We start from the raw sequence: 24,796 nt of genomic DNA, 5'->3' as shown, positions 1-24,796 counted from the left end.
GAATCTGCACAACCTCAAGTCCCTGTCTTTAAGTTGTGAACCAAAATTATGAAGCTTTTGAGAGTGGAATGTCCTGACACTCTTTCAAAGTATCATAAAAGAAAAGAGAATATAACATAATAATAGAAGAAATAGTAAAATATAATTTAACTCATATGTACATGATTTATAATGAATGATAATATAATATTACTCTCTGATATTTATAATCATTCAGTTGTCATCATTTTTGTCTCTCAAATAAAATCTCCACGAGGGAAGGGATTTGTCTGTTTTACGTTGTCTGAAACAGGGACTGGCAGATTGAGGGTGCTCAGTAGATATTCACTGAATGAATGAACAATTCACATATGACATTTAGCTCTTTTTGAACATAAACTGAATTTTGCTAAGTTTGACTCCCTTGAAAGTAATTAGGAGTCACAAAAGCTTTTAATTCATGGATTTTGTTTCATAGGCTGAGGTGGAAGTGAAGGTGTCAGCAGCTCTAAAACTCTGTAGAAAGACAAAAGGTAGATGGGGTTTACGTGACTTTTTGGGGAAGATTGGAAAAGTTCACTTTTTTGTTGTCTTAATTTGTCAGGGGTCTTTCCCAGACCTTGTCTTTGAATTGCGTTCTTTTCCCTCAATACTTTACGGCGGTTTTCTTTGGTAGTTCTCTTTTCAATTTTGCCAGGGGTCTAATGCAGTTAAAATCAATTTTATTTTAAATTCCCTAAGGTTATGAAATCTGTTTGTTCTGCGTTGAAGTATTCCCATTGGTGTCACCTGCTAGTTTGTACGGTATGTTGCCGTTTCAGACTGGTTTCTTTCACTTCGTAATACGGTTTGTCTTTGCTTTTAATTATTTTGATAGGCCCATAAAGATATCCCAAGGTGTTGCTAGTCACCTAGTGGAAATTAACTAAATAGAAGTCATATTGTCTTGTATGAATTACAATCAAAACTAGCACCTGCCAGCAAATATAGCATCTGGAACAGGAGTAATTTTTCCTCAATTCCACTAGGTTTTCAAAATTGTTAACAAGCTCTGAATCATTTCTATATACTTATTGCCTATAGTTTTATCTACGTTTTTGCCTTTAAACTGCTTATGAAAATATATATTAAATATTTGAGAATCAAGTTAAAGCACATGATACAGACATGACACATGCCTCCTAAATCTCTTAAAATTGGCTTTCTTTTCTGGGATGGATTGTTAATGTAGGTACCTAATTATACAACTCTTAGAATAATAAAGTGTAGCATGTTTGCTCTGTTGCTTGTTTATAGCTCTCAATTATTCATGTTTCTCTTCCTGTATGCATTAAATGTTGTTGCAGCAAAGGTCTCCTCTGCTCTAATCAGTATGCAACTTTTCCCTCCCTTGAGAGAGATTATTACCGTGTGTTCTGCAGCTCATTTTGCCTGGATTATGGTATAATGTTATCTACAGCAAGGAAGAATTGAGCTGTTCTGTTGTAGGAACTTCATGTGATTGCCAATCAGGTTGAGGTGATGGTACTGTTGAGGGACTATAATTTTATTCTGCAGAGTGACTATCACAACTGCCAGTACAGAGATTCCCTAGGAATATTTTATACCTTTCTACACGCCATTATACTAACACACAAGGTAGAAATAGTGGCCCAGCTCAGCAGCAATTCTTTTTAGTATATCTTGTTTAAAGACAAATAACAGGACTGGATGCTCACAGCTAAACTAAAATAGAGGTTTGGATTAACTATTTAGTTAATATGGGAACTTCTACCTCCAAATACTCTCCTGGAAAAAGCTAAACCTTTGTAAATACAGTATGCATGTTTTCTCATTTTAGCATGTTGTTTGCATTCATAAATCTAAAAAAATAGTTCAATTTAAAAATATTTTGGTGCACTGAATGCTCACTACATACCAACTGGATGCATGAGACTCTCTGGATACTATATTCACACTTACCCATATAAAATAGAAATATCATCATTTAACATTTATGGAGACTGCATTGTGCTCCTGTATGATGGAGAGGTAGCTTGGGCTCATACTTTTAGCAGCGAAGTGACTGTCACACTAACTACTATTAGTAATATAAATTCTTGATTCTGTGTTGTCAGGCACTGTTCTAATTGCTTCATGTGAATTTTCTCATTCTACCTTTATAACCATATGGCAGCGTGGTACTATTATCTTCATTTTACGGATGAGAAAGCTGAGGCACATGTTAAGTAATGTATTAAGGAAATTTGAAGAGTCCTGGCTTAACTGGTATCCAAATACAATTCTGGATCTAGAACCCAAGCCCTCGCCATTATGTATGCTATCTTACCTCTCAACACTATCACACAAAAAAGATACACACTGTCATTGTGTGGCTAAATGTTTGTATATTTTCACTTCCTGACTCAATTTTCTTCTCCTGCACAAACTCTATTGTAGATTTCAATGAATTCCTTTGGAATTCTATAGTCTTTCTCCCCATCTTTCTTACCCTGGAAAACTCCTCATGGAAGACATTTGAAGCTGTCCATTTTTCAATGAAAAGAAAAAAGTTATCAGTAGCTACAACTTATTTAGGGAGGCACTGAATTGATCTCCTTAAAGATTATTTTCACAAAAACAGAAGATACATGCCAACATGATTTTATTTTTTTGATGACTTTTATTTTTAGATTCTATTACAATGTGTAAGTCTCAAGTATAACTACAATATAATTTATGACAAACATTTTGAGCATTCATAGATATATGAAATTTGTAAAGAATTCTATGTAAACAGCATTATTATATTCATGGCTATTCACTGAATTTTATGAAGCAGTTCTTGATTATCTTCCTCAAGAATATAACATAATAAACCGCAGATATTTACAGAAATTGATGGCCTCTATACATAGGTCCTAAACCCAAGCCAATTACTTGGGCATTCTAATTTAGCTGGCCCTTTTTCATCACTCCCACTAACATTTCTCTGAAATTGCTATTTAGAACTGCTTTATTTACATATGCATTTTATCTTAACTCTTTTTAACAAAGCTATTAAAATTCTATGAAATCATGCTGAACATTTTTGGTTGAGGTTTTCAACAATCAGCATTTAGAAACAGCCCACAAATCACTTATATCTTTTGCAAACTATGTAACAGTCAAAAAGGTAAAGTGAGATTCTCCCACTTTTATTCAAATTGTATGAATGGATTTGTGTTCAAATCTGTTCACTTCAGTTTTATTCCAATTTAAATTTTACAGTGTAACTGCCATTCTATATCATTAGGTTAAATGAGTTCAATGATTGTGTGACTTAAATATTAGCATGACAGTGCTTTCTGAGGGTGGTATCTTATAATCAGTACCAAACAGTAATCTACATGAAAAGAGAAGTCTAATTTTCCTTCAAGCTTGTACTGTATTAAATGAGCTTTCCTTCAAGCTTGTACTGTATTAAATACATTAAATGCATTAAATTAAATAAAAAGTCACAACTAGACATTCCTGGGAAAACATACATATACAAAACCTAAGCATGTTATATTGAAAAAAATTATAGTTCAGCATGAAATAGGTGCAGCATGAAATAGAAGTGTGACTTTGTAAGTTTTTCTTTTTTGAAACGCTAAGAAGAAATTGTGTTGAGGAACCAGTTGCCAATATTTTCTTCACATAAAAATCAGGCAATGTAAAAACATTAGTAGTAAATCACACATAATAAACTTACCCACTATACATCTTTTCACACTGTATTATATAAATATGCAAAGTGCAGTTATATTTATATGGATTTAAAATGAGGATAAACTGCATTCAAATTTAAGGTAATATTAATTTCTTAATTTAATGTATTAAAATATCTTACAAATGTAATATATTTTGTATGGTTCTCTAATTAAAGTGTCAAAACCTATTTTCAACAGACTTAGCAGGGATGTGATGCAATGCTCTACATAGTCTAGGAAAACACTGCATGGTATCTTATATATTAAATAAAAAAGAGGCTCAAATAATGTAAGATGAGTGATTGAACTTAGGTGTAAAGAATCTTTGGCCCTAGGTTTAGTTTCATATGTGCCTTAGGACAAATGTCTGGACGTGATAATCTCCTTCACAGATGCTGAAAACATTCTAGATAGAAAGTTCTGTGGAAATTTCGCTTTCTTGGTTTTTATCTGTCTTTCTCATTTCTGTGTTTCTTTGCCTCTCTGCCTCTCATTCTCTACCTATACTTCTTCATCTCTATAGGTATGCTTAAATCTCCTTTATTTTTAACTAGCCAGAACAACAAAAAAATTGCTTTAAATACTTCAGATAGAAATATATTTATGTTCTTTTTTCATTTAAGAAAGCAAATGAATGAAATATTGTTGTATATATTTGCTTTGAAAACTCCCACAAAATCTTCTAAATAAAATTCTTTCTACTTATGTAACTCGATTTTTGTGTGTGCATAAATAACTCGATAGAAGAAAGATCTCATATTCCTGGAATAAACTCATAAAAAATACATCATGGCTGTTTCTTTTCAAGCCACTATTAACAAGGATTTTTAAAAAACTAGATTCATAATCCTTGGTGGAAGGACAACAGCTAAAGCAAAATGAATGTGTGCTTGGTAAACTATAAGCTCAGGATATGTTATTGATTGATACATAATATACCTCATAGTCACAGATTTTTATGGAGAAAGTGACATCTTTCTCATTTTGTAGATGAAAGCATAAAAGTTCAAGAGGATGAATGCTATTTCATCCTTTCACACACAAGTCTGTGTTGAAAGCTTGCCATACACACTTAGGATGGTATGCAGGAGACACAGTTAATACTGTGCCCAAGTCATTATCTGCTCAAACATGTTCCATGGTATCAAATATCTATCCGCATATCTGGAAGCACTCCACGGAAGAGAAATATCAACTTTGCTTAGTGCTAAAGCATAACTCAACAATACTGAATCAGAAAGCAGAAAACGGTGACAAAAATGACTAAGAGTTGGGTTATTAATGGTATTTTGGGGCAGCACAGTCCAGTGTTACACTGTATACATAAGAGTGAATAAAGCTTTCTTCAGTTGCTTCTTTTCTCAATTACCTTCATTTTTTTCTTTCGAGGAATGTGATACATACTGAAAATATTTTTTTCATGTTCCACAGTTATTGTATGAACAAAGAAGGATATAGAAAAAGGCAGTCTATGAGGCACAATACTCTAAAGGTAACTTATCCTAGTTGGTATGAGTCAAGATGAATAAAAAGCATTTATTGAACTGACGAGCCTACATGTTTTTAATCCCACGGCATTTAATAGGCACATATAAATTGGTTTTGATGCAATATGAATAAATTTAAGCACCTCAAAATATAGAATGACCACTGTAGATGGATAAAAGAGTCTTGCCCCCTAATAATAACAAGATGCTTTAACTAAACATTCATTACTAGTATTCATTCCTTCCATCAGGGCACTTCACGGCAAAGCCAAGGGAAAATACTTTTGTAGATCTCCAAATGACAGATATTTGCGCGCACGCGCGCGCATTTGTATTTGCATGGGAAACATGAACGTTTACAATCCTGTGAAAAGATGACAAGGCAGATGTGAACATTTTCTACATGGTCTTCTGATTTATTAAAAGTAAATAAAATTAAATCACCTTTGTTTGCTGTAATCAATAATCCCTGTACAGTTACTCTTAAGAATTCTTATAGATTCATTTACCAATGCAAAAATAGCCACTGCTAATGCTGCTCACTTATGTTAGAGAATCAGAGTTAGCGACTGCACTGACTTTGAGACTATTTTGATAAAAAGAGTTTTGTCATAGACCTCCTTAAAAGAGTCTTATTAACACAAATATATCACTTTCACAGGCTGTAAACAATATATCAAAGTGAAGCTCTATTTTTTGCCTTCCTTGCCATCTTTTCCTTTGTCCTCCTTTTCTGTTTTGTCTTTTTCATATTTCTCTTTGTCTGGTTTTGTTACACTATCATATGAAGGTGGAGAGATGGTGGATGGAGTTCCATCTGTTTTTTCTGGACTTGAGTTCTCATTAACGTTATCAAAAACCATATCTTCTTTATTGGGCAAATCATCATCTCTGTCACCATCTTTTATGTATATACTTGATATGTTTTTGACATTTTTCCGTAAGCGATAACGTCTGTAAGCACGCTGAATGACAGTAGCAGACACATCTTCCTGTTTTCGTTTTAGTGTAGTTGTGATGGGTTCATAGGACACTTTAGAAGGATTTGCAGACGTGAACCTTTCTTCCATCTGTGAACGAAGAGAGTCCATCTCTCCACTTTCACCCAAAACACGCTTTGTAAAAGCAAATAAGATGTCGAGACAATGGATCCGGTCCCCACTGACCATGGGCAGATCCATGGCAATGAGCTGGACTTTGTTTGGTTTTGCTATGAGAAGAGGAGGATCCAGGGCAGCTGCAAAATCAGAGAGTTTGCTATATTCTATAAATTGGGTGGCATCGGGATCAAACTTCTCCCAAACCTCGTAGAACATCTCAAAGTCATCCTCACTCAGCGGCTCAGTACTTTCTTCAGTGGCAACACTGAAGTTCTCCAGAATGACAGCGATGTACATGTTCACCACGACCAGGAATGATATGATGATGTAACTGACAAAATAGAATATCCCCACAGATGGGTTCCCACAGTCTCCTTCAACTGAGCTTCCAGGATGAACTTTCCTGGGGTCACAATCAGGTGGTGCACTGTTGAGAATAGGTGCTAGCAATCCATCCCAGCCAGCAGAGGTGGTAATCTGGAACAGGCAGATCATGCTGTTGCCAAAGGTCTCAAAGTTGAACATGTCATTAATTCCAGCTTCCTTTTTAACGTAGGCAAAGTTGGACATCCCAAAGATGGCGTAAATGAACATGACCAGAAAGAGCAGGAGGCCGATGTTAAACAACGCAGGAAGGGACATCATCAAAGCAAAGAGCAGCGTGCGGATCCCCTTGGCCCCTTTGATCAGACGCAGGATTCGGCCAATCCTGGCAAGACGGATCACTCGGAACAGGGTAGGGGACACAAAATACCTTTCTATCAAATCTGCTAGAAACATACCTGGTGAAGAGGGAAGGAATACAAAGAAAATACTTAAATATCCATGCTACAGAAAATTATGACTCTAAATAGTTTTATGTGCCATCTTACCTCTTATGATTTCAGGATTGTCATTTTACATTGCAAGCAATTTCATTACAACCCAAGGATCAAGCAATCCCACAGGGAAATGGTTAGAATTACTATTGTGAAATTTTCTCTCCCTTACTAAGTTTGTAGATCTTATTTTTTTCCTCCACAACAATTTTTTTAATTGTTAAGGGTAGAAAAATTAAAGCTACACAGTAAAATGCTAAAAAGAAAATATAAATCACCTGAAATATCAACCAACCATTTACTACTGTTAATATTCTGTTGAGGATCACTCCATTTTTCTATGCAAGCACACAAACATTTACAAATGTAATCATGATATAGGAGCTTTTTTATGTCATCTGTTTTAGCTACTTCATTATATGTTATGGACATATTTTCATATAAATGACAACAGAATAATTCCTTATAGTTGTATGATGTTGTGTCCAAATAACCGTATATTGAAGAATTTTATGTTGTTTCCAATTGTTTTGGCTGAGACAAATATCCAAGCAGGTATATTTTCTTTTAGTTGCATGGGCATTTTTTTTTTTTTTTTTTTGCGCGGGCCTCTCACTGTTGGGGCCTCTCCCGTTGCAGAGCACAGGCTCCGGACGCGCAGGCCCAGCGGCCATGGCTCACGGGCCATGGGCATATTTTGATAATAAAAGAAGGTAGGTCAAACAGTATATTTAAAGTTTTGTTATATATTGCAAATCTATCTCCAGAAAGTCTGTAAAATTAACACTCCTAATGATAGTCTATGAAAGTGCTCACACTCCACATGCTCACCAGTGTTGTCATTTTTCTTTATAATTTTACCAAAAAAACTTTGTGATGTTTAAAACATCTCATTATTATAGTTTATTTGCATTTCTTTTGGGAAAAAATAATCCAAAATTTTTTTATTATTTATTGGACATTTTGTATACTTGTTGACTATTTTCAACTTTCTCTTTTTGGCCTAGTCTAGTCCTTTGCCCATTTTTCTATTGGGAGATTTACTATTTTCTTACTGATTTATGAGGACTACTTTTCTATTACAAGTGCTAATCCTTTGTTGGCCTTAAATGTTACATTAACAATAGCCCTGTTTCTAATTTGTCTTTCAACTTTTTTTTTTTTTTAATTTGGTGGTGGTAGTGAGTTTTCCTCCATAGAATATTTTGATTTTTATGTAGTCATATCTATTATATTTTCTTCATGGAGTCAAGTTTGTCATGAATAGAAAGGACTATTCAAGCTCATGGTTATAAATCTATTTCTACTAGAATCCATTTTTTTTTAATACATTAATTTTTACACATCAATTACTAAATCTTGATCCATGAGATCTTTTAACTGAGTAACTTAGTAATTCTCTATATATTGATGTTTAATTTTGGATTATTCATTTGAATCCATTGAGCTTCTTAGTAAACACTGTTTTACTTCATCAATGTAATAATAATCTTAATATCTAGCAATGTAAGTCACCCCTCATTACTCTAATTTTTCTTCCAGGTGAACTTTAGAATCATTAGATTTATATCACCAATTTATTATCCCCACTACACAAAAAGACGCTCATATTCTCATTGGGATAACACTGGAATTATAGATTAATCTCTTAAAAAAATGGTCATGATTACAGGGAGACCCTTCTTATCCAAGTACAAGAAAAGCCTTTCAATTATTTTAAACCTTCTTTTGTTTGTTAGTTTTCCTCATAGAAGCCTTATACATTTCTTGTTAAAGTTGTTACTAGGTATTTTACTTTATTTTTATTGGAATTGTGAATGAAATTTTTCTTTAGGCATATTTTCTAATTTTTTGCTCCACATATAAAACAATTACTAACATTGGTATGTACAATTTAAAATTTGCACCTTTGGAATTCTAATTGAATCCATATTTTTCAGTTGATTCTCTTGCATTTTTAGAGTGCCATAATAAGATCTGAAAATGAAAATTTGCTCCATTGTTCAAATATAAGTACCTCTCTGTTTTCTTATCTAATTGTATCAGCCAACACTGTTACAAATAGAGGTGATAGAGGGATACACTTTTCTTCTTCCTAAGTTAACTGGAATGCTTCCACCATTTTGCTTGTTGTATGTGATTCCTACCTAAATTTTAATTTGTGTTTTTTATATATTAACTTTAATCTCACCTCTGGTAATAATACTCCTTTTTCAAAAATTGATTTTGAATCCCTATTCTAACTTATACTACTCAGTATGGCAGTTTTAGGTTATGTGACTTTTAACCTTTCTTGTCCTGCCTGTTTCAGTATCTCCAAATTGAGTTTGTATTAAATAATCTCTACAATCTCTGTCTAAAATTCATAATTATGAAAATAAATGCAATCCTAAACTACTGGGCAAGGCATGTACAAATAATAAAAAAAATAGGATAGAAAAAACAGCTATGGTAATGAAATGAGAGGAAGTATAAAATCAAATACTGTGATTCACAGATATGACTGGGGTTGGTTGAGAAATGATGACAAACTTGACAAGTATGAAGCCATAAGAAATGAAGCTGGCATTTCTTCAGACCTTAACTTTTTACTTTGAGTTCAGGAATAATTTTCACAAAGAGTCACCAATATTCTGGCTAGTTATATTATCATTAATCAAAGGATAGTTCTCATATGTATAAAAACCGGAAGTGATTTCAGATTCTACATTGGTCTTCTAAGACCTACCTACCTATAGACCCAGCTGCTACCTTTGTGAAGGGTAATCTTGGAAATCAAATATCAAGGAGTTTTATGTGCTTCCAACAAACAGAATATGTGTGGCTTTGAGGCTTGTTGTGTGAAACCTAGGAATTCTGACACAGAGGTATTTGTTTTTTTTAGTTTTGTTTTTAAGGTTCCTTCACTCTTTCAGTGTTACTAACTTACTCAAAAGTAAGTTTATATTCCAGAATTCAGAAACTTCCCTGAGTATGTGTGATGTTTAGTTTGATTCAAAATGGAAATCTGATTAATAAATGCTCTTACCTACAATGGAGAGAATCACGACCACAAAATCAAAAATGTTCCATCCTACAGTGAAGTAGTAGCATCTGAGGGAGATCAGTTTCAGCACACATTCTCCAGTGAAAAGGATAACAAAAACTACATTGATCCAATATAAAACTTCAGTCATGTATGCACTTTGTCCTTCTTTTTCTACCATCATGGTTACCATGTTGAGGCAGATAAGAACCATGATGGCGATATCAAAAGCTTGGTTTGTTACTAGGTCAAATATACATCCTTGGAATTTGTTCTGCAAAGAAACAAAAATAATAGGAAATGTACAGTAAATTTTGCAAGTAGTATCCATAAATCATTACATTAGTAAAAAAAATTTTTTTAAGGTATCAGTCTTCAAAACTTGCATAACTTATCCCTGGTCATAGGTTCTTGCTTTATACAAGAAATATTATTAAATCTTAGAGTACATGAAAACTTTTTGTTGCTGTTGACTTTCAGTATACCAAGTCTTCAGCGAGCCTTGTAAACTAACATTTGCTTTTAAGCATATCCACCCCTAGTATGTTATATAGGAGTTGCCAGGATCACAAGGTTAAGTTTAACTAAGAAAACCTCAGCCCTACTACCTCGAGTATTTCAAGGTAATAAAATGACATCTCTAAATTTCTACTTTGTCACGTTATTTTGACTAATGTGTTGGCACTGTCTTGTACTGATATTACTGCTATAATATCAGATCTATATTTTCCTATCTCTTCCATGTATAGAATATACATTTCCAAACATACCCATACTTAACACATCACCTTTCTTGTCAGTCTGACAGTATTATGCTTTCTAGGAAACCGATTTTCAAAATCACTTTATTAGTTGCATAGGCAAGTTTTAAGGCACTGTATTCAAAGTCAAGTAGTGTACTGAAAAAATTAAATACCAGAGCTTTAAATTCATACATTATGATTCAGTAGGGTCTGGGTGAAACCTGGCCATGTGTCCATTTAAAAAGTGCTGGGTAATCCTCATGTAGCCAGCTGGTACTAAGTGGATTCCCATCTTTAGGACGGCTCTGTCTGCAGCCATGACTTTTGGTAAGGTGTGTTATGTTGAAAAGAAATTGAAAAACATGTAATGCATTTAAAATTATTTTAATTGTTAGAGGAATACAAACTATTCTTTAACTGCTAAGACTCACTATTTACATCTGAGCCTATTCTGGTCTTTGACCCTATGGTAAGATAAAGTTTAGATTCATGACCAGTCCAACTGCTTCTCTGGCTATTTGTTGTAATATCAGAGATCTACAAGGTTAGTTTCACCTGACTGATAGAGAGCCATCATTACATCATAAAGCCATCAAGAAAATCAAATTTCAATCAAAAGTACATTTTATTTTGATTCTCTACAGGCCATTTATACTAATAGTAAGTTGTATAGCTAAGGTAGAGATAAAAGCATATATAGGGGCTTTCCTGGTGGCGCAGTGGTTCGTGCCCCGGGGCACATTAGTTCGTGCCCCGGTCCGGGAGGATCCCACATGCTGCGGAGCGGCTGGGCCCATGAGCCATGGCTGCTCAGCCTGCGCGTCCGGAGCCTGTGCTCCATGACGGGAGAGGCCACAACGGTGAGAGGCCGGCGTACCGCAAAAAAAAAAAAAGAAAAAAAGCATATATAATTATTTTTCATTTTTATAGAAAAAGAAATTATATGAAGGTATATTACGAGCTGTGATAGTGTTCAAAATACATATGTTCAGTTTTATAAGAATTTTTCTTCAAAATATTAAAATATATGCATTCATGTTTAAGAAATAATTATATATTAAAGATGAATTCAAAATAATTTTAAAAGTTACATGCTAAATATAATTTTTTTTTTTTACCCCCGGACGAGGTATTGGCTTTTGTGGTTTCTTGGATCCCAGCTTTTTCATTGCATTATAATATTTCTTCTGTTCTTCTGTCATAAAGATATCTTGACCTCCAAGGTAAAGAAATAAAAAATAAATCTAGTTAAAACCAGAATCATTGTCTAGATCTTCCTTCAGATCATTATTCAGGTTAAAAATATATTCATATAGAAATGAAATGTTTTCTCGCTTCAGTAGCACATATATTAAAATTGGAGCCATACAGAGATTAGCATGGCTCCTGATCTAGGATGACATGCAAATCTGTGAAGCGTTCTGTAGTTTTGGTGACAGATGGTGACAGACAGTAACTAGACTTTTATAGTAAACATTTCACAATGTATGCAAATATCAAATCATTATGTTGTATACCTGGAACTAATATACTGTTATATATCAATTACACTTCAATTGAAAGAAATGAAATGCCCTTTATTATGTGCAAGGTAGCTATAAATCAAACCTGTCTTAAAGGATTACCTACGTGTAGGCACAGACTCTCCGTACGTAATGCAGTATGCATAATACATAAAATATATGGATTACATGCAATAATGATTGGCTCAATTATCTTTTAGTAGCCTAACCTGCTATCTCATTTTATCTGCTACTTGTCTCACCAGGCATTTCATTGCTAAATAACAAATATATCAGTAGTGAATGATAATTTGGCTAACGTCTACTTATTAGCCATATTGACTCATAAAGAGTAGGGAGTAGGGGCCAAAAGTGGTAGCTAAAATAGTATTATTTTTATATTCACTTGTATTCATTTTAATATATCATATTCCCTTAGCAGAATAAATGAATATACTATATACATGTATAGCACATATCCATAAATACTGCATACACACACACACACACACACACACACACACATATTTGGTATACATATAATAAATTTATTTATTAAAAAAAAAAACTCTTTAGTTACCTCTTTAATTCCAAACAAGGAATTTCAACATAAACACTTTATTGGGTGTAAACATTACATGTAATAGAGTTTCAGATGTTGAGAAAATTACCAATAATCCAGGGTTTCTGACTTGAAGGATTTTCTAATTGAATATACAACATTTAAGATTCAACAGTAAATAAACTAACATCTAAATAAAGTTTTTGTTCCTTTCTACGCTGTATAAGCCTAAATCTCACAAAGGAGGCCTAGAAACTTTGCCTATTCTTTTAAACTCTGTTAATTTCTTAAAATTATCTATAATTTATACAGATTCACGCACATTCCTCATCGGTCCACAATATAAACTTTTTAGTTATGGCATAAATTAGTACAATCCATGTAACTAGGAATTTATTTTGGGGAATTTACAGTTCTGAAATCCTTACTTAACTTGTAGGGTCCTGGAGCTAAGGTGATCTGTTTATGGTTTCCCTTTGGTTTTTCTGGATTGCATTTTCTTATCAAATACCTAACGATAACCAGGCTTCCCTTTCTGTCTTACGTGTTTTAATTTACATCTCCTCTAATTGATAGGAAGTCTTTGTGCAATTTTGGCATTCATCTATCTGATCTATTGAGTGTGAGACAGAACTTTCATGCCAATGTTAAGAGAAGCCCAGACCCTTTATTCCTCAGTGATGAGGGTTGAATATCACAGCAGGTCAAGAACTTACAAGAAGTTAGGAAAACACTGGGAAGATAACTCTGAATTAGAGGTAAAAACCAAAGTAGCAGGTTTTGTCTTCCCTTGATGATACCCTGGTTGTCAACATAATGAAGGATGGGATGAATCTAATAGGAGATTACAAAATGCTCCAGTAGAGAAACTTGTGTTGTGATTTTATTTAACTGTAGCTTATACAGACCTTGTAAAATGCATCCCGTTACTAGAGAACAGACTTGATGGTGAGGGGGAAGGGTAAGCTGTGACAAAGTGAGAGAGTGGCCTGGACATATATACACTACCAAACGTAAAGTAGATAGCTAGTGGGAAGCAGCCACATGGCACAGGGAGATCAGCTTGGTGCTTTGTGACCACCTAGAGGAGTGGGATAGAGAGAGTGTGAGGGAGGGAGACGCAAGAGGGAAGAGATATGGGAACATATGTATATGTGTAACTGATTCACTTTGTTATAAAGCAGAAACTAACACACCATTGTAAAGCAGTTATACTCCAATAAAGATATAAAAAAAAATAAAAATTTAAAATTAAAGAAAAAAAAAGCTAGGTGGCAGACATTCTGTAAGTCAGGCTGGTCTTTACACTCTGTCAAGGCTGTATTATATAGTAGTTAAGAAGACCCCAGTTCTGGTGTAAGATCATCTTCGTTCAATCCTCATCTCTGTTGCCCTTGGGTAAGTTTTTAAATCTCTTTAAGGTTATATCATCTCATTATTACAAGAGTAACTACCTCATTGGTTTGTTGTGAGGATCAATTAAGATACTGTATTTCAAACGCTCAGTAATTATTTATAACTTCCGTTGTTGTTATTAACCTTCCAAACAGTTATAGTTACTGAAAAGGGTTGATGTTACTTAGAATTTACTCCTATGTACCCAGGCCTGTACTAGTCATTTGTGTAAATACATTGCATACATTTCCCTTTTATAACTTGAACTCATTAATAACTTATGTTCTAATTTTCAGAAGTATATTTTCTGATGAACTATTAAAACCCAATTATCACACGGATTTGTTAAAGATGAAAACAGTGTGTATAAGAATGATGGATAGTTGGCAAACTAGTAAAGTGGGGCTGGTGATTAGAAAGAGGTATGGGAATTTGGCAGGGTCCTAAACTGAGACCAAAGTGTTGAAGTTAAAAAGCATTAAGAGGCAACATCGCATTGTGGAAAAAATAGGCTTTGCAGTCAAACAGAACTTTGGATCCTGACTACCAATGACCTACTACTTGATTTGAAACAAGTTGTTTATCTTCTCTAGGCCTCGGTTTATACACTTGTATAGAGACACCACTTTCATTTGTTTGTTCTATGATTAGATGAATTCATACAGAGGCCTCTAGCAGGAGACCTCCTCTGTAGTAGATTATTAATTGACGTGTTGGTCCTGTCTTCTTTCCTTCTCTTAGTAGGTTGTAAAGAAACCCTAAACCATTCAGAAAGGGTCAGAAGATAAAAAGCAGCTTAGAATGCAAGCGAAACACTGGAAGAATGGTAGGGGATAACTGTAGCTGTCACTGCTTTGAAATTAGTAACTTTCGCCTGACATTACTGGTAATGATGTCTACCCAACCCATCTTCCTGCAGTGGCAATTCTTGTTGTAAGAATAACATTCAAGAGCAAGGGGATCAAAGCAGTTAGGGCTGTGGCTGTCCTGTCATGTCATACTGCTCTTTCTAGATCCACTATAATTTATTATATACAGGGAATGCTGGAGAACCATATGTATGTGCTTATATATCACATATACACGTATATAATGACTAAAGTAGGAAAAATAAATTGGAAATTACGGTATAATTTGTGAAATTATTTTCAAGATTAATTATTAATTATTCAAGATCCTCTGCCTAAAGGCATGAATATATGATAATGCTAGCTAAGTTTGACTGTTAGATATAAAATGTAAGAATGGAACATGGAATTTTAAAAATTCTTTGAAAAATAAACACCTGTATTTGGAAATATAAGCATAAATAATATTTAATATTTGCTACATCTTCTTTCACATGAGAATAGTCAATCACGGCCACTGATGACATTTCACTGCATGTACACCTGTCTTTTCTTAGATGCTAAGCCAGTAGCTGAAATCACTTCCTCCTGGTATTCCAGCACTCACCCTTCAAAGGTCTCTTTTCCTGTGGGTGGTGCTAGAGCCACTGTAACTCTGTTAACTTTGAGAAAACTGAGACTTCTTAGACATTTTTTTCTCCTGCAAATCACAAACAACACTGTAGACCCTACCCCCTAAAATCTCTTAACTGAATGAATCCCCTATTCTCTATTGCTGCAAATGACTAATTTGGAGAATTAAGTGTGGTCTAGGTGTCAGGTAAAGCAGGGTCTGACCTAGTCTTTGGTCTCTCCCCAGTCATTCCCTGCATCATTGTTAGGTTAAATTTTTTTTTTTTTTTTTTTTTTTTTTTTTTTTTGCGGTACGCGGGCCTCTCACTGTTGTGGCCTCTCCCGTTGCAGAGCACAGGCTCCGGACGCGCAGGCCCAGCGGCCATGGCTCACGGGCCCAGCCGCTCTGCGGCATGTGGGATCCTCCCGGACCGGGGCACGAACCCGCGTCCCCTGCAGCGGCAGGCAGACTCTCAACCACTGCGCCACCAGGGAAGCCCTAAATTTTTAATTAAAGCTGAGTTTTCATAATCTCTGGGAAAAGAGACTCTGGAGTTAGATGCATAATGAAGCTACTTCTTAGCTATCAGACCATGTGCAAGTCACACAACCCCTCTGAAAGGTGAAGTGGGGATACTGTGCTCTGTAGACTTATAAAATGTGACGAAGATTACTGTGTAAAGTATTTTATACACGATCAGACATGTCATCAAATCTTAACAGATGTCCATGTCCTGCTTATACATTCTTCCGTACTCAAAATACCTCAATGACACATCAGATCCTACTGAAAAATATCTAACATGACTTTTCAGATCTGCTCTCAAGCAAATAAAGACCTCATCTTTTCTATTTCTCTTCTCAAAACTCCATCCAAAGTGGATGGACTGGTATTTCTCCTGCAGTGCACCTTCTTTGCCAGCATGGTCCATGTGCTCACACACTTCTCTGACCCTTCATGTGGCTTACTTATCCTTCTGCCTGCCACTTGCTTTGTGTCTTTTCATCCATCTTCCAAGGCCTGCTCAATTGTCACATATATCATAAAACTTTCTATAGCTGTATCTCGTTTTCCTCTGACTGCCCATTTACATTTTTTGTTGTTAATTTTCTTACTGCATTTATCACTATGTCATATTATAGTATTTGGGGGTACAGCATAGGAAAGGGCCTAAGTAATATACAAGGTACATGGGATCAACTACTGACTATTAAAACCCTAACACTTAACCAGGTGCATAATCATGGGTAAGTCACTCAAAATCTCGTGCCTTTCCTCATTTATCAGACAAAGTTTATAATAATAATTCCTCTCATGGTTGATGTTAAGGATTAAACTGTGTCCAACCCCCCTCCTCACCCCGCCAAAAATAAAAAAGGAGATATGTTGAAGTCCTAACCCCTCGTACCTCAGAAAGACCTTATTTGGAAATAGTGTCATTGAAGATGTAATTAAAATAAGGTCATACTGGAGTAGGGTGGGCCCTTAATCCAATATGACTGGTGCCCCTATAAGGAGAGGAGAGAGACAGAGAGAGAACGTCATGTGACCACAGAGGCTGAGACTGAAGTTACCCTGCCATAAGCCAAGGAATACTTGAGCTACCAGAAGCTGGAAGATGCAAAGAAGGATCCTCCTCTAGAGACTCTGAGGAAAGCATGGTCCTACCAACACTTTGATTTTGGACTTTTAGCTTCCAGAACTGTGAAAGAATCGACTTCTGATGTTCGAAACCACCCAGTATGTGGTACTTTGCTATGGCAGCCCTAAGACTGATACAGTTGATGTGAACATTAATGAAACAAAAATCTCATTGTGTCTGACCTGCAAATCTTAACTTTAATTACCTGTGTCATTTCTTCTGCTATATAAACTCCTTGAGCTCAGGAAAGTATCTTCTGTTGTCCTTTTTAAGTACCAGCCCAATACATACCACGCAGAACAGTGGCTCAGAACAGAATACAGTAACTACTTATGAAACATGTTTTGAGTAAATAATTAGTTCGTTGAATTTTCTTAATCAATCCCCTATAGGGAACATTGGAAAATAAAACTGAATAGTTGATGTATTTCTTAAAAATAATTCTGACTTAGGAGATGATTATTTTCTGTGCAGAGATGAATGAGATTAAGCATATCCATCATTGTATAGTAACCAATTACTTGGAAAATGAATGAAATTCTAATGAACTAATTACTAACTGACATCAAATTAAATTTCACATTGTATTTTTGGGAAAATAATTGTTAATTTCTTTCAGTGCAATGACAAAAACTTGAAATACTTATCTTCTTTTTCTGTTGGTTGAAGTTATCTATGATGACCCCAATGAACAAGTTCAAGGTGAAGAATGACCCAAAGATGATGAAGATGACAAAATAAATATACATGTAGAGGCTGTATTCATATATGGGCTGCCTGTCTACCTATAAAATTAACAAAAGTTAGCAGTATGTTGACAATAAAATTCATCATTTTCTTTTTCACATGGTTTGACAAGGTAATTCAAACAGTGCTATCCTAGGTAAACGTGGTTTTTCAGAAGCCATAGTGTTGACAAGGTTCAACATAATCATTCTTAAAAATTTATTCAACACTAAATAAATATTTATTACATGCTTACTATGAATATAATCTTCAAATTACTACAAAGGGCTTATCCACTGTAGTACTTATTCTCAGATTGTAGGACAATTTAGTAAGTAAAGGACCTAATGCATAATTTTTATTTCCAGAAAAAAATAAAAGAAATGATATCACACTTATATAAATCTTTTTTTTTCATTTGATTACAACGTCTTCTGTGGCTTTTGTGACAATATGAAATAGTCAGCAGTCTTCAAACTTTCTTAGTGTGTGACTAATTTCGCATAAACTCTTTCAAGGAACTTTAAAATATAAAAGCAGTAAAAACGATGAATAAAATATGTTATTTCCTTTTTATTTTGATAAACAAATATTTACTGAGCACTTATTATTGCCAAGCTGTGCTAAACGCTCTACTTAACATTTTCTAGTTGGATCCTCACTCAGAACAATCCCATGATGTAGGCGGTGAATTACTTTCTTTTCATAAATCAATAAACAGGCTCAGAGAGATAAAGTAATTTGCTCGAAGTCATATGCAAGCTTGTCTGATATGGGACAGCCAGAATTTAAGCCAAGCTCTGTTTCCAAATGCTGCACAGGTAACCACTAGGCTACCACCAGGTGGGTGTTCTTCAGTGTGTGTGCACATACCAAGGGCTCCTTGGAGCTGCTGTTTGAAAACAGCCTAACTAAACTAAGGAACTTTTCAAAATTGTAGAGTTTAGTGTTATGTTTACCAATACTTACGTTAACAGAATCAACTGCTGCATACATAATAGTCATCCATCCTTTAAATGTTGCCTGTAAATATAAAATTTATAGAATCTGAACCTCATACTTTAAACTAGTCACAAGTGAGTTTAGTGTGTTTAATGTTATAGCATTTATTAATTAATACTAAATTAGTGAGTTTTACTATACAGTCGTCCCTCGGTATCTGCAGGGGATTGGTTCCAGGGCCCCCCTGAAGATACCAAAATCTGCCCACGCTCAAGTCCCTTGCATTAGGCAGATGCGAACCCACGGATAAGGAGAGCCCACTGTATTTCAAAATACCAATTTAACATAAGATGCTGTGTCAAGGGAAAAAAGGGGAGGGACACATCACAAAGTCACATCCTAAATCTGACTCCTAGTTAATTATCGCCAGGTTGTCACAACTGCCTGTGAGTTTTGTACATGAACTTTTATTTTTTTCCAGAGTGGGGAGGAGAATTTTATGAATAACAAAGGAAACAATTTTTTTTCCATATCTTAAGGATTCTCCATACCCGTGGGAAGTCCTTCTCATTTCCCTGTAGTGTAAAAGTGCAGTCCAAAACACGACTATTCATTTTTGCACGCAGTATTCAGATGGCACAATGGCAGGGGATCAGGTGACTCCAAAAAGGTGGATAAAATGCAACAGAACCCATGTTCTGTTTTCATGTTTATAGGCACATGTTCTAAAAAGACCAACTCTATTTTTAAAGTCACAAAGTACTTTATCTTTAATTTTTAGTTAATAATTATATAAATAATGACAGCTCCTCCATCCAGTGTGCACCAAAATGTCAAGCATTCATAAAAGGGCTCACTTACAACTTGAAGCAGAGACAGGTAACCAAGTCCAACATTATCAAAGTTCACTTTCAGGTTCTTCCATCGCACATTTTGACTAACATTCATAAGTGCAAAACACTCAGAACGATTTTCAACTTCACTTGTAGGAAACGGTGACCCATCTGTGGTGTTAACACACTGATAGAACTTGCCAGCAAACAAATTTACTCCCATGATGCTAAATATTAGCCAGAATATAAGACACACAAGTAGCACATTCATGATGGAAGGGATTGCACCTATGAGCGCATTCACGACCACCTAGCATTCAAAAAAAAGAATGATTAGGATTAGTATGAATGTTAAATGGGCAACATTAATGAAACACAATACAGAATTAAAGAAATTAGAAAAGCCACCCTTACATGTTTAAGACATAAATCAACCAACCAACACGTACTTATTGAAGGCCTACTGTGTGCTCATCAGGACAAAATAAGACAGGAGCCCCTTGATCAATGAGTTTACAAAAGTACATGAGGATCACACAGTGAAACTACTAGCAACAATACAGAACATATCACTAAGATTATATGACAGCTTAAATAAATGAAAAAAATAAATAAAAAGAATAAACCAAAAACCTGATATATGTAAGGTGAAGCCATAAAATCTGCATGCTCTAGAAAAGAAAGAAATTTATAAATGTAAACAATTAAAATAAGTAAAATGTACATTTAATGGTTCATAGTCCTAGAATTACCAGTGCTAAAATTCTCCCATATAGAGAAACTACTAGTACATATAAGCTGAGTTAAGATTGGGAATCTTTTCACGGTTTGAATGCCATAGATTTAACTGGTTCTGCTAGTTGCGTGATATGTAAACTTAATTAAGACCTTGGGACCTCTGTTTCCTCATCTACAGAATGAGAGCAATCCTTTTCAAATTTATTATTCTAACTCTAAAAACACTTTATACATAAGCCCCTGGCTAAATATAGATAGTACTGGCCTCAATTAAAAACAAAAAATACAGAATAGTTTATCTTTAATACTCCCTTTATTTCTGCTTTTCAGCATTTCCAATACTATTGATCACCAGTGCCTCTTGCCACCCAGTGTTCCTTCATGGCGACCACTGTAGCATTTATCACCCTCCAGATTTTCTAAATTACCTCATCTTTCCAAACTTACTATCTTCTTACAGTTGACCTCTACTCTGAATTTGAGTGCAAAGGTGTTAAAGAATAACTTGTTAAGTAAAGAGCACGTGCTCCCTTTTTTCTTGCAATGTATCAAGCAGGATCCCTGACTACTTTTGAGATTGTCTAGAGCAGGAGTTGTCAAACATTTTCTTAAATATTTTTAGGTTTTGCAGATTATATGATTTCTGTTACCACTATTCCATTCTGCCATTGCAGCGATAGATCATATATAAACAAATGAGCATGGCTGTGATCCAATGAAACTTCCTTTATAAAAACAGGCATCCAGCCTGTAGGCTTTGGTTGTTGACCCTTGGTCAAGAACAACAGTTATTACCCTGGGGTTCATGGGTAGATATGGACCTACAGAGGTTCCATGGGGGCATGAAATCATATGAAGAACATTATTATGGGTATGCTTTCTTTACGGAGAAATGGTTTCTACTTTTATGAGATTCTTACAACGTACATGACCCCCAAAGGGTTAGGAAGAACAGAATTAGAGAGTAGAATTCCAAACGGTCAGCTCTTATTCAAGCCTACATTTTCATCCTCATTTCCTGCTACCCTCCCACTATGCTCATAACCTAGGCACGCTGATTCTTATAGTCACTGCTCAAACATACCTTGCCTAGTCAACTCTGTCCTCTACCAAGTTGCATCTCTGCCTGGAATGCCCACCTGCCTGTGACTTGGGGCCCATTCTTTCAGTCATGGCTGCGAGGTCGCCTCCATATGAAGCCCCTCCCAGACCTCCCCAGGCAGCCACTTTCATCTCTACTCCCGTAGCACTGTGTGCCTACTGTTTTATAGCAGATGTCACAGAATAACTACTATTCCCCTCTCTGTCTCTCCATGACCGCTGTCCTGGCTCACTCATGGGGGACTGGGGTCTATTTACCATTGTACTCTTTTTATAGTACAAAATTTCACAGTTTTGGTGCTGAAAGAATGTGCATAATGATGAGTCTCTGAGGGAGATGGATACATATCGTTCTGATGAGAAGCCATTTGGAAAAGTCAGTAAGTTCAAGAACCTCAAGCCTTTTTAAAGGAAGCTAACTACAAAATGCCTCCAATCATATTTCATTTATTCTTTAAAACGACCCTGCAATTTGAAGAAACATCCCTGTTTCGCACGGCTAATAAACGTAACTAAGTAGACATACTTGCCCCTCCAAATATATTAAAACATTCTCCTGCATCCAATTCACCTGTATATTAGATAAACAACAGAGAGCAAACGGTAAAATAATGGAGTGGCTTAATCACTGAGGGATGTATTAATATCTTGATGGGGAAAGTATATTACTTGATCATGAGAATGTAGTACATGCTCTGCTTGAGTCCAGGGATCAGTCATAAGTTCTGAATAGATCGCAACATTCTACTAATGCTCAAAAAGAAAAATTAATGTCAACTCCAATACTACCGTTCTGTATAAAATGAAACGTAATTTCAATTCTTACATGATCAAAAGTACTTGACTTTTAATTATGAAAAAAAATCTTTGTATAATCATGATCTTTCATATATTTACATGGGGGCCAACATATACCGGATACACTAACAAGTAGAGGTTACAGTCATAATTAGGTACAGTCATAATGTAATGAAGATCTGCTAGACTAAAACACAACTAACATTCTTTCACCTGAGGCTTCAGATTTCTGAGCCCCATTCCGGAGTTTATTACTCAGTATATCTGGGGTGGAACCTGGGAATTTGCATTTCTAGTAAGTTTTCAGATGATGCTGACCACATTTAAAAGATGCAGTAAGCAAATTGTTCAGAGACTACAGTTAGAGAGGCAGTCAGATAAATAAATAAGTACGATGCAATATAATGAGGATGTTATGTGTCTGAACATATAGGAAGGATGCTCAATTATACCTGGTGGTGGACAGACAAGGCACATTTAAACTGAGGCTTAAAAGATGAGTAGGTATTTACTATATTGATGAGTTAGGATTGAGATAGGGCAGGGAGAAACATTCCTGGCCAAGAGAATGGAGGAATGAGAAAGCAGGAATATATCTGGAGAAGAAGAAATTCAAGGAGAGAAGCAACAAATGAGGGTATAGACTCATTAGAGAAAATAAAGCATGGATTTTATGAAGAAGTTGCTGGTTTAATACAGCCCTAAAGCTAAGTTGCTGGTAGTCAGTATTTATCTCACCTTGTTTGTTTCTGCAAAATGAATCTCTTTTCAGGTACTATGCTGCCTACTGCAAATTAAGTAAAATCAGAGCTTTAGTTTTCTCAAATATAATTTGGAGCTATTTCCACTTTCACTGAGCCATGTATTTAAAGAATGAAATTAAAAGTGATGCCTGATGCTACTTCACTTCTCTGTCTTTTCTTATGCCCCACACCCAGGGTAGTTCCTTAAATTGTTTGAGCACCTGATAAAGGCAAGTCCTTCGTGACTTGTATATGAGAGATACTGTCAGGACTAAGAGTGTCCCCTTCACCTGAGTTTCCTAGCATAGGAAAGACTGTCATTTAGGAAGGGAAAAGTCACTTATTTGAATCACTGCCTCACAATATAATATGGAGGCATTACTGTATTTGATTTAGTTTTTGTTAATCAATAGGCATTGAAATACTGCATCTATATGCACATGTATACACACTCATATACATAAACAGCCCATATATACGTATATATATGCACATGTGTGTAAATATAAACAGTCCATAATTCCTACATACCCATTTTTTCATATTTTACACTCCATTAGGAAATATGAATATTATATTGGAAGTTTAGTATTTTCTTACCCTCATTCCTTCAAATCTAGATAAAGCTCTCAGAGGTCTTAAGGCTCTAAGTGTCCGAAGGGATTTAATGGGGCCAAGGTCTGAGTAGCCAAGAGTGTTTGCGACCAAAGTAACCAAAGAAACCTAAAAAAGAAGAAAAATTTCATTAATCATTTCAATGAAATAATAAAGCAGGAAGAGAAAAAGTCAATTTCAAAGATCACTAAGAGCAGTTCAACAAGAACAATATGATTTTATACATAAAGTTATCTACTTATTGTCTAAAAATTGGATAAGATAGATGCTTTTTAAAGGAAATAGATTTAAAGGAAAGTTAACCTAAATAAGATAAAATAATAGAAGGAAAGTAAGTTATTTCTTATATCTGAATAAAAAAATCACACATGCTTTTCACACTTCTGTAGTCAATGGTTTTGTACTTGCTTATTAATCCTGAACATTTAAGTAAAGCAACTATCAAAATTTCAGTTGGAATAAAGCCCAGGGCATAACAAAGTGTGTGATTCTGAAGTTAAGTTAAAAGAGTGTGGCAATCACTCAACCAAATCGAAGTCCCAGTATAGACCTTTTTCAAAAGCACTCTGAAGACTCATGACTTTGAGATGAGGCAAATTCCCCAGAAGATTATTCTGACCTACAGTTTCTCAGAATTGGCACCAAAGATCTTCCTATCAATAATTAGTGGGAGAAACTCTCAACTGTACTGAAGAGAGCACACAAGCAGGTGATCTCACTGGCTTCACAAACAACATAGACACACAAGAACTTCGTCATATTAGACGGACCCTCCACAATCACCATCACCAGTATCCAACAGAAATTTGTGTTCTTGTCGCAAGTTATCTCAGAAGAAAGAACATGGACAGAAGTAAAATCAATACATGTTTT

At 35.2% G+C, this 24,796-nt stretch overlaps 1 protein-coding gene and 1 non-coding gene across 2 annotated transcripts in view; one reads left to right on the top strand and one right to left on the bottom strand.

The window, feature by feature from the left end:
* Positions 1-2,639: 2,639 nt before the first annotated feature.
* SCN9A (sodium voltage-gated channel alpha subunit 9) overlaps positions 2,640-24,796 on the bottom strand; it is a 151,773-nt gene continuing 129,616 nt past the window's right edge. Inside the window, exons 21-27 of the mRNA XM_032637962.1 lie at positions 23,909-24,031; positions 19,957-20,238; positions 19,123-19,176; positions 18,075-18,212; positions 11,984-12,088; positions 10,126-10,396; positions 2,640-7,061 (exon numbers count right to left, since the gene is read on the bottom strand). Of these exons, the coding sequence (XP_032493853.1) occupies positions 5,869-7,061; positions 10,126-10,396; positions 11,984-12,088; positions 18,075-18,212; positions 19,123-19,176; positions 19,957-20,238; positions 23,909-24,031 (2,166 nt within the window). The 3' untranslated portion in view covers positions 2,640-5,868. The remainder of the gene's footprint in view (positions 7,062-10,125; positions 10,397-11,983; positions 12,089-18,074; positions 18,213-19,122; positions 19,177-19,956; positions 20,239-23,908; positions 24,032-24,796) is intronic.
* Positions 12,191-12,296, top strand: LOC116757279. Its single transcript, XR_004350924.1, has one exon. It is a non-coding gene; the product is annotated as a U6 spliceosomal RNA (small nuclear RNA).

Source organism: Phocoena sinus, chromosome 7, assembly GCF_008692025.1.
Source record: "Phocoena sinus isolate mPhoSin1 chromosome 7, mPhoSin1.pri, whole genome shotgun sequence".
NCBI classification, from domain to species: domain Eukaryota; kingdom Metazoa; phylum Chordata; class Mammalia; order Artiodactyla; family Phocoenidae; genus Phocoena; species Phocoena sinus.
This window is presented reverse-complemented; position numbering and strand designations above follow the sequence as displayed.